At 42.7% G+C, this 10532-nt stretch overlaps 2 protein-coding genes across 2 annotated transcripts; one reads left to right on the top strand and one right to left on the bottom strand.

The window, feature by feature from the left end:
• Positions 1-6978: 6978 nt before the first annotated feature.
• Positions 6979-7641, bottom strand: LOC108138364. Its single transcript, XM_017260534.2, is given in 3 exon segments — positions 6979-7364; positions 7367-7531; positions 7533-7641. Coding segments are annotated over 3 exon segments (390 nt in total). The 5' UTR covers positions 7626-7641; the 3' UTR covers positions 6979-7232.
• A 49-nt stretch (positions 7642-7690) lies between these two features.
• LOC108138363 lies at positions 7691-8266 on the top strand. The gene has a single exon (XM_017260533.2). The coding sequence runs from the start codon at positions 7735-7737 to the stop codon at positions 8083-8085; it is 351 nt and encodes a 116-aa protein (XP_017116022.1). The 5' UTR covers positions 7691-7734; the 3' UTR covers positions 8086-8266.
• The last annotated feature ends 2266 nt before the right edge of the window (positions 8267-10532 follow it).

Raw genomic sequence — 10532 nt, 5'->3', positions numbered from 1 at the left:
ATCAAGAATATATATACATAGGGTCGGAAATGTCTCATTCACTGTGTTGCAAACTGCTGACTGAAATTATAATACGCTCCGCAAGGGTATAAAAACAGACATGAAAACAGAAGGAAAACGGTATTTACAATTTTAAAAAAATTAAAAAAAATTGAGTGCCATTTTCTGAATCATCTGCACCGGAAAATCAAGGTTTGACTTTTTGAGGATTTTTTCGATTTATATTTGTAAACCATATAAGACGATAGTGCGGAACCTTGAGGTCTCTGAATTGCGAATATTATTAAGGACATTTAATTAATTATTGTGCTCGCCCTGATTGGATGAAGATTAAATTATGTATTATGGCATAAAATGGCTGGAAATGGTAAAACTGCAACACTTTAGCAACAGCAACAGCAACAGCAACAGCAACATTCAATTATTGCGTAGACACGTAGACCAATCCATAAGTACTGGCGATTTATGTACAACCAGATTGTGGGCAATGTGTGAATTTATGGTCATGGCCCATCGGGCATTCAGTGGATCTTTGTTCCTTTCTAGGATCCCGTAGATGAGGTCACCACTAATTTCCCTTTTCAACGAGAGTACATAAGTATGTACATGTGCATACGCACTCGCAGCTCATTTCCAGTCATTTATTCGACTCCCATTTTGGACAGGCTATGGAGTGGTTTTAAGCTACGCAAAATGACAATAAAATCGCATAAAAGGCTACAAAAAATAAATGTGTTGAACACGCAGAATACAACAAGCTCGAAAATAATGCGTTGCTGCCAATGGGCGGTTGTAGATGGTCCGCCCCTTGGGAGGAGGGGGTTGCATTTTGGTTGGTCGGCGGGTCTGAATGGCAGCAGCTGAAAAAACAGGTAAAAATTAATAGTAAATTGTATTATAATTTCTTTTTTACGATAGACTGGACGGGATGCACCTGCAAGTCACCTACATGTATTCTCTGAATCAAAATCGTTCGATTTAAAACGAAGAGGTACGTAGATCAAATAAAGCAACTTTTCATCCAATCCAATTTTTAGTTCTGTAAAAAGTTCTCATTAACATTTCTAGCTTTTTGACGTCCATTAAATTATTTTTTCTGAACCAATTATATTAAACTTAGATAAATCGTGGACTAGTTCCTAGACTATGCAATTTATTTTATAGGTATTTCAGGTATTGCATTATTAAAAAGAAAGGAAGCAAACTTCGGCAAGTTCAAGTTCATATACCCTTGCAGCTATTGCAAAAATGAAATATTCTTAAAAACAATAATATTATCATTTACTTGCGTTAAAGTTTAAAAACATTAAAGCTATGATGATTTGCGGCTCATTTATTCAATAGTTCCTAAGGCAGCTATATGACATCGTTTTCGGATTTTAATAAAAATAATAGCGTAATTCTGAACTGTCAAATTATTTAAAATAAAAAAAATTATTTAAAAAAAATTGTTTTTAATATTTTTCTGATTTTTATGAAATTTAAACAGTAATTCAAAAATATTTAACCGTTACTTTATGTCGAAGAACTAAAAATAAATTAAAAAACAGCAAAACTTATAATTTTTTTTAATTTATTTTTCCGATTGTTCCTATGGAAGCAAATATGCTATGGTTGATCGATCAGGCTCGTTCCGACTTATGTACTACCTGCAATAGAAAAACAACTTTTGGGAAAGTTTCATGCAGATAGTCTTAAAACTGAGAGACTAGTTTGCGTTTCTGTATGAAACTTTACAAAAAGTTGTTGTAGTATATAATTTTTTTAATTTTTTTTAGTTCTTATTATTATTTAAGAAAAACGGTTTAAATTTGACTAAAATATACTTCAGCGCCAATAGTCACATTAGTACACCAAGGCCGCAGTCGACGAGTAAAGTTCTGGCCCAGCAAAAACTGTGAATGATTGTCGGGTAGAGAAAAAATATTGAATGCACTTTTTGTGTGTGAACGCATCAAAAAACATTAAAAATAAACAGTGTGGCGAATGAAACGGCAGGCGGAGCCGCAGTGGGAGATCCGCATCCCGAATGCCATGGACAATGGACAATGGACGGGCTACTTTGTGGGCTGGAGGCAGGCACAGGGTCTGGGTATGCAATAATAATAATGCGCTGCTGCTGCTGCTGCTGCTGCTGCTGTCGCAGTCGACGCAGGCTGCTGTTGCTGATTATGTTGATGGCGATGCGCAAACATCAAAATAATCGAATAAATTAAAATGTGAAGAGAGAGAGAAATACACCAAACCCAATCGACACCCACTGGGCGATGGCAAAAGTGCAGCGGGGTGGTCGAAATTCGCAATAATAGGACTGCTAATTAGTGACGTGCGTGGCCCAATCCCCAGCCCCGACCCACATTTGTGGCTGGGCGCTGACTGCGGCGGCAGTGAGCGACTCTTGTAATGAGTTTTTTCTGGCTGCAGTTTTGTTGCTGGGCAGCGACAAATGCGGCAGTGCGTCGTGCCGGGGCAAAATCAGTTTCGAAAATGCTTTGTCAACAGCAACACACATTCAAAATTTTCGGTTTAGTCGCATAAGTTTTATTTTGCCTGATTTAGTACAACATTACAACTTTGGCTCGCCACTTGATTCTGTGTTGGAAAATTCTCCTGATTTTCTATTGAAAGGGAAAGTCCCCTTAACATGAGTGAGTGCACCGACTCCCGTGAGAGTGTGTTTCTATCTGCGCGCCAGTGCTTGTCCAGTCTAAATCTAAGCGCATCCTGTGTCCAGCCCCGAAAAGGCCAAGTAAATGCCTCGGCCCCTGCCAAACGGGGGTGTGTGTTTTGATGTAAATTATGCAAATACTACCCCTATTACGGCCCTAAGCCGCAGCGAGCTTCCTTTCACCGCCCACCGCCCTCCCTATTGCTCTATTACGCTGGCGTCGGCGTTTTCGCTGTTGTTGTTGCGTCTGGTGCTTGCGGTTTTGTTTTTGACGCTAGTTAGCTGCGCTGGCCGATGCATCTGATTAACAAAATTAGTTTAGAAAACTCCGCTCTCGCGTTCGAAACAAACAAAAATTGGTTCGCTTTTTTCGACAAAAATAAAATGATTGCAAATTCTTCTGAATCGTAATGCCCTACAGAGGTGTGTTTGCCATTGCTTCGGATTATTATTACGTGAAATAGGATAACTAACAGTCATGGTATGCCAAACAAAAAAGCTTTAAACGAAAGACACTTGAATTATTTTCGAAAATAATATTTTACGCTGGGTTAGTAAGGAAACCCTCTTCGTTGCTCATGTGAATCTAAAGTGAAGAAATATCGCCCCCGATAACTAGCTGACAATCATGTCAATATCAAACATATCCTCGATAGGCCGTTAAAATGGTGAAATTATCTTTAAACAGCGGCTCGCTGAAATTCCTTGCAGCATCCCCTGAAAGTCTTCGGTTCTCTTTAATTTTCATTAGAGATGTGTGCGTGGTCGCCTGTGTTTCCCGACCTCGACGATGTTTTTTTTTTTAACACTTTTGTGATCTATTTTCTAGCTGTGTGGCATCGGGCATCGTTTCTGTGTCGCGAAGAGGCGACTCCCGACGCGACGAAGACTGTTGAATGAAAGTCAAAGTAAAAACGGCCAAACGGCAAAATGGCAAAACAACAAAAATCTAAACAAAATACAGAACGCCGCACGAAGCACAAGGTGTGGATGGAGGGGGGGTGTTGAGGGGGAGACGGCGACTAGAAAGCGCGCCAGAGAGCGCCAAACTTTGATAAGGCCAAAGCACAACAGAACGGATGGCGAGTGGGTGCAACCGGGGGCTTGTCGCCGGGAAAAACAAACAAGAAGCGCGTTCAGTTCGGCTTTCCGCTGCAAAAGAGGCAAAAGGGGCAAAAGGAACACACGTCGAAGAGGAATGCAGTGCGGGGATGAGAACGCCTCGAACTGGGCTGATTGCAATGGGTAGCAGTGGGCGGTGGGCGGTGGGCGGTGGGCGGTGGGCCATTGTCGGTAGGCGGTAGGTAGTGGTGTGTGCAGGGCCTGCTCAGGTGCGTTGTCGGGTTGAATGCACGCCGTGCCAGAGCGAGACAGCCGATTGCTGCTGCTGCATTCTTCCGCCGTCTCTCACTGCGCATGCGGAAAATTTCTCATGGGAAGTACGCGAGATGTGGGCTGGAAAGGGGCTGAAGGGGGATCGTATGTATGTAGTAAGAGAGGGTGTGGTGTGGGTGGCCGAGTGCTCGGTAGCCAGGGACAGGTGCCATTTATTTATTTATTTCGATTCATTTCCGCTTTTGTGTGAGACTAAATGAAAACTCATTTCCCTTTGATGTGCGCTCTTGCTCCTCTTACACTTCTCCTCGGACTCGAGCAGAGCGAGACAGCCATAGCCAGCCGACACGGAGAGAGCGGGATAGAGCTGTGGGGCTCAATTCCTTTCGCTCTCTCTCTGTTTTTGGGTGCTGCTGCGCGATAATGAAAAAGTGTAATGCACCAAAAAGTGACATAAGGCTGGCTGTAAATTAAGCAACAACAACGACAACGGGCTTAAACTCTGCCCTATACATATGTGCCGCGAAATACTTGCATACATAAAAATGTGTACGGTACATAGGTGCGGAAATATATGTGCATATAATCGGTTATTTACAGTTATCTGCATATCCTGAACGAGAGCCAGCACAGCCACTGCCACTGCCACTGCCACTGCCCCAACCCAGGGGTGGTTGAGGGGTGGTATTGGTATTGCTATTGCTATTGGTATTGGTAAGCTGCTGGTGCTGGTGCTGTTGATGGCATTGTGGCGCTGGAATTTGTCCTGGGGCAACCAACGTACGTGTGTACATATGAAGTCCCCGTGAGGCCTTTTTGGGTCCTGGTCAACTTCTTTATGTTTTCCCATCAAATTAAAAGCCTTTTTACCGAAAATTACGAAAATGGTAATCACCTGTCTATATGCCTCGTGTGGGGTATGCATCAGGATTCTGTTAAATTTCGCTTCTGGCTAATCGATGCTCTCTGCCAGGAGACATAGGATGTATCACCTGTAGGTGAAATATTTTGAATTTTTATTAGGCTTCCTTTTCGAATTTAAAAATGTTAATATAGTAACTTATAACGAGATTTGACGATCGCACATTCAACCTCCACAATAACCTAAATTACATTTTCTGACGATAAACAACTACACGTTGGATTTCTGGAGACTAATGTTTTAGCTTTACATGTTATTTAACTAAAAGAAACTGACAAAAAAATGTCAAATCTTTTAAAATATTATTATTGCAACAACTACAAAATTCTAAAAACCACCATATGTAATAATGATGTGTAAGATTTAGTTAATATTAAATTCGAATTTTCAAAAGACTTACAAATAAATAATTATAGCAGTATTGGACGATCGTATCAGATTGCCAATTTTGCAGTTTTATAAGTAATGCAATCGCTCGGTGCTTTTTTCATAATGTGAACTCCTGTCCACAGTGATAGCTTTGCTGATTTTTAATATAATCAATATCCTCAAGGTACAACTTTCTTTAACCAAAGTAGCCTTCCTTTATCGTTCAAAATTACTTAAAACTAACTATAGGTAACTTTCTTCCTCAGATAAATGTCTTATATCTTAAATTGAATTGTGTTTATTAATTTAATTAAGATAAATTATATTTCAAAAATTATATCACTGCAAAAATATTTATGTATGTATGATGTAAAAAAAAATTATTTATTTTAGTATTCATTAAAGTACCCTCCATTGAGTCTCATCGTTTCCGCAATTTCTAGATATAAACAAATGTATACAAATTTAGCACATTTTCCTATTATTTCGCCTTTCGGTGTGTATTGCTCTTTTAAGAGATAAAACATTTAGTTCGCCACTCTAATTATGTATATTACAAATTTGTTTACTTTAAACATATAAAAACATTAGTTGACTAGTGCTAAAAAACTTTACTTGGGCTTAATTTAAATTAGAAAAAGTCAAGAAAAATAAGCACCTCCTTCGTGAACTTGTAGTTTACATATTGTTGCCCATATAAGTATGTACATAGTTCCTAATTCAGATGAAGGCCATCAGGGAAACCCCACAGTTTGCTCTGCCTGCCAAATTCATCTTTACTTCGTTCCATTTCTCTTTATGCTCTTTTTGTTGACTTGGAGCATATGCTTCATCGGGAGTGGACCGGCTGAAATTTACATAGCCAAAGTCGACAAAGTCGCAAAAAGCAACAACGTCCGAAACCGGCTTGCCAGCTCACACATGAGCCAAACTCACCCACATATGCAAGCTCCACACAAATAACAGCGCCAACAACAAGAACAAGCCGAATACAACACAAACCGGCTTTTTGTGTGACCTAATATTTGAGTTAACTACTTTGGCAAAAAGGCGAACAGAATTCGCACTGGGTAGTAAAAAGACCGCTTTTCGCTCGCGATAAGATTAGAGCATATCAGAGCGGAGTAGAGCGGAAAGGGCCCTTATCAGCAGGTACGGACCCAAAAACAGAGAGCATTCTCCGTGGCAGTACGTGCACCATTGGTTTTGGCCATTTCCACGAGAAAGCAAACAAAAACAAAGTGGTTTAGAAGGGCGCTCTTACATTGTCCCTGTCCCGATGCCAAACCCTGGGGGAGACATGTTTAGGCTAAAAAAGCAAAATGTCACTTGAGGGAGCAACAACTATTCGAAGATTGTTCTTTATTTGGATTATGTATACGCCGTGTGTGACTAGACCTCACCGCCGGGTGAGGTACCAGAGTGCCAGGAGGGGTGGAGGGTAGGTCAAAATCGGAATGTGAATGTGAACGCGAATGCGAATCTCAACTAAATCGGAGGGAGAGTGGAAGCTTTCGGCGTTCTCTCGCAGTCGACTTTTTGCACCGGCAAAAAAACTAAGCAACCGGCAAATGTTTTTGTGCTCACCCTCCACTGCCCCGCCCCGCCCCGCCCCCAGCCCCGTTGCCGATTCGGGTTCGGATTCTCATTCTCTCCGCACTTGACGGGCCCTCTCAGCAGAGTGCTCTAGTGTTTTACATTGTTGTCGTTCGTATTGGCGCCAAACGAGAGTGTCTTTTGTCTATTGTTGGTTGTGCCGTGCGGCGTTGCCACTCTTCACGCTTAGACGGCGCCGTTGCCTCGTTTGGCGAAGGAGACTCTAAGCCCAGAATTGAGCCGAAGGCCCATGAAAGTGGTGTTGGCATCTCTAGTCCCAACAGCGTTTACCTGCCCCCGATCCTCCTTAACTTGCTTCTGCAATCTCATATACCCCGCACCTTACACCTCGTACTGAACGTATCCATTGCAACCCAGCCAATCTTCGTGGTCGTCGAACTTGCCGTCTTTCTCTGAGTCCACTTCCAACTGCACTCCCGCCATTAGAGCCAACTCAAAGTTGCCCTGCTGTTGTAGGTGCTTTCTTTATCGAGGTCGTCCTCCCTTAACACATCTAAACGCTCAAATCCACCCAACAAAGTATTTTGAGATGTGCGGCTGGAAAATGTTTTATCGCAGGCGGGGAAATCAACCGTATCTTGGCTTATATGATCATCGATCTGGGTCGGATTCCTTCCTGGGAAGGTGGAGCGGTCTGAAGATGGGAGTCCGCCTGTACAGCTTAATCAGGAAGGTGAGGTCCCTGTGTTTGACCATTAGCAACAGCTGTCCCATCCTGATCAGAAAATAGTCTCTCATAGCCAGTGCTTGTCAAGCAAATGTCTAATTCAAATAAAGAATGTCAGTTTACTTGCGTCAAACAACTAGTTTAGAACACATCACAATGAGTAAATCGCAATCCGAAATTTCTGGCCTCACGCTTAAGGGCTGCCAGCAGAAAGAGCGACTGCCCAAGAAACCAGCAGACAGCGACAGTCAGACCGGGGATGCTGACTTAAGCCTTTGCGGGAAGCCCAGCTTCCTTGTCTGCAGTGGAAAGAAGTCTCCCGATCTAACCGAGGTCGACAGCTCGACCGGCCTCGGACACGCCCACAGCTCAGCTCTTCAGCAGACCGCTTTCAAAGTGCAAGGAATTGTGAAGCACCAACAGCACATCATCAAGATAGTGGACAGCATGAAGGAGAGTTTTGCAGGGCAGAAGGGTTCCCGCAGGAGGGACGATGTCGCGAACTAATAGACGACCAAACATCCTGTTCTTGTCGAAATTTCGAAGTTAGCTTAAATTGATCAGAGTAACATACTAGTAGACTAGACTAGTCGGTTAGCATTTGCCATTGTACCCTCGGCTATATTTGTTGTTTTGCTGCTATTCAATTTGCTTTATCATTTTGTTTTTAATAAATATTTATAAGTGAGCACTTTTGTTTTTCTGCTGATAGTAGCGGATAGGACGGAGCCCCCCGTAGTCCAAAAGCAACAACAACGGCGGCTGATTAAGCCCACGAAGCCGAAGGAGATAAGTTTATATATAGAATTTGGCATATGTTTTCAATGAGTAGTAGAATCAGCCGGGGGAAAACAGTCTAGCTTCCATAATATATCCGGTTTATATATGAATGTAAAATTTTCAAAGAAACTAAACAATTTTTACATGAATTTTAAACTATCATTAAAAATTTATTAGTAAGATAAGTATTAAATTAACACCAAGAAAGTATAAAAAGAAACATAAGGCTTAAATATAAGGTCTTAGACCACAGCTTAGACTCTGTGGTATAGAAATGAAACTAAAACGTATAGTTGTTTTTTTTTTAAATTGACATACAAGTAATACTTATAGTTTTATACTGATTTTTGAGACACACTTATTAAAACGAATTTTCAGCTCTTTTTTGGGATAAAATATATTCTGTAAAAAGTCAAACATTTCGCAAACTCTGTGTTCCAACCTTTGCGTTATTTAAAGTAGGTTTATAATTTTATATTTCTATCTAAATTAAACAGAAAAACTCAAAAATGCTTGGATTTGTGGATGTTTGACTGCAGTTGATTAGTTCAAATGGTTGCTAGTATCGCTTTAAATGCAGGACTTAAATTTTGGCGCCTCAAAACCCTGCCTCTGCTCCCGACCCACACCGAATGCGACTGATTTACCCACTTCTAAGCTCGGCCAGTTTCAAAATCGTAACACTTTCACGCGCTGCCGCCAAAAGTAACCACAACGCCAGACGGCAAGCCGCGGGGAAAGGCGTTAAACTAACTCCCTTGGTGACCAGACACAGCCCCTCCTCCTCTACCTCTCCCGCCCATGGCCGGCTTAGCCCTTAGCACGGGCACCGAAAACGGCCAGCGCAATTTCAACTGCAGCGGCACGCGACGCAAAGTCGCAGTAGCAGCGACGCGTGCGTCGACCGCGGGACTTATGCGAGTCGCGCGACACGCACACATTTCGTCCAGATGCACACGGACGAGAGTATCTGTGTGCACAGATGTAGATACAGCACAAGCACATCCATATCCACACACGCCTCCACCGCCAAGTTGCTTTTTGCGAACTTTTTGCCGACGCTTTTTGTTGCTTTGCTTTTGATTTTCTGGTGCTGTGCCCTGTCCCCCTCACGCTGTCTCGCTCTCAGTGCCATTGCTCTCTGTCCATCTCGCACACACACACGGGCAGAGTCTTGTGCTTGAGCAGCGCTCTCCTCTCGCAGCACTTGTCTCTCTCGCGTAGCGACTCTCTGGCGGTGGGATGGGGCGTGGGGCCAAATTCTCGTCGTCTTTTTGGGCTCGATTCGTTAAATTTTCGCTTCGTTTTTGTTGTCTGAGCGCGAGTGTCCGTAAAAAGCTTTGTCCGCCAACTGGCACTCACCCCTCCTACCCCGCCCACGCCCGCTTAAGAAGGTTTATTCCGTTTCTTCTCGGCTCTCTCAACTCTCACGGCTCCTGCTGCGGTCGACGTCGACGCTGGCAGCGACCGCGACTGCGACTTCGGCTAGGCCGTCGACGCTTTCATGGGTTCTTGAGCGTATGCAAAAGATTTTTGCACATATTCATCTTTTTGGCCGTTTTCGGTGCGTTTCGCGGAGCTCGCTGGCTCTTGGAGTGTTCGCGCGATTTTCCAGCCATTTCGCGCGCCCAAAGAAAACGTAGTTCCGGGTTTCTGTTCTGGTTCGGAGGCTACGACCCAATCTTTTGGGTTCTGGAATTATACCTCAGCTTCTCAAAGTGTTTTTTCCTATTTTTTGGACCTGAATTGGACTTAGCTCGGCAGCTTTACTCGAATTAACTGTTTCATTAGCAATAGAGTTTTGAAATAAAATATCTTGCTTATTGTTCAAGTTGGGGAAGTATGACTGTACATTCTTTTCGGGAGAAAAAGTGATTTCAACTTTGCCCACCTTGTGATTGCGAGAGACATGATTTGTGATTTGTTTTTAGAACAATTCCCATCGAAAGCTAACAAACTAAATAATGTTAAAACCAAGTGAATATCGAAAATACTGAAGCTCTGCCAAGCAGGAATACTTACCAGACATTTTCAGAATCGTGGGAAGGCACTTGGATAACTTGCTATTAGTTGGGCAAATTCGTTGCCAGTATGGACTCGTTAGTTTGCCCAGCCCAAAAGCAGAGCTATTGACTCTCCCCGATGCGGTTCAACGATTTCTGTTCAACTATTCG

This window comes from Drosophila elegans, unplaced genomic scaffold (assembly GCF_018152505.1).
Source record: "Drosophila elegans isolate 14027-0461.03 unplaced genomic scaffold, ASM1815250v1 contig_208, whole genome shotgun sequence".
Lineage (NCBI taxonomy): Eukaryota > Metazoa > Arthropoda > Insecta > Diptera > Drosophilidae > Drosophila > Drosophila elegans.
The sequence above is the reverse complement of the archived record's forward strand: the minus strand, read 5'-3'. Positions and strand labels throughout refer to the sequence as shown.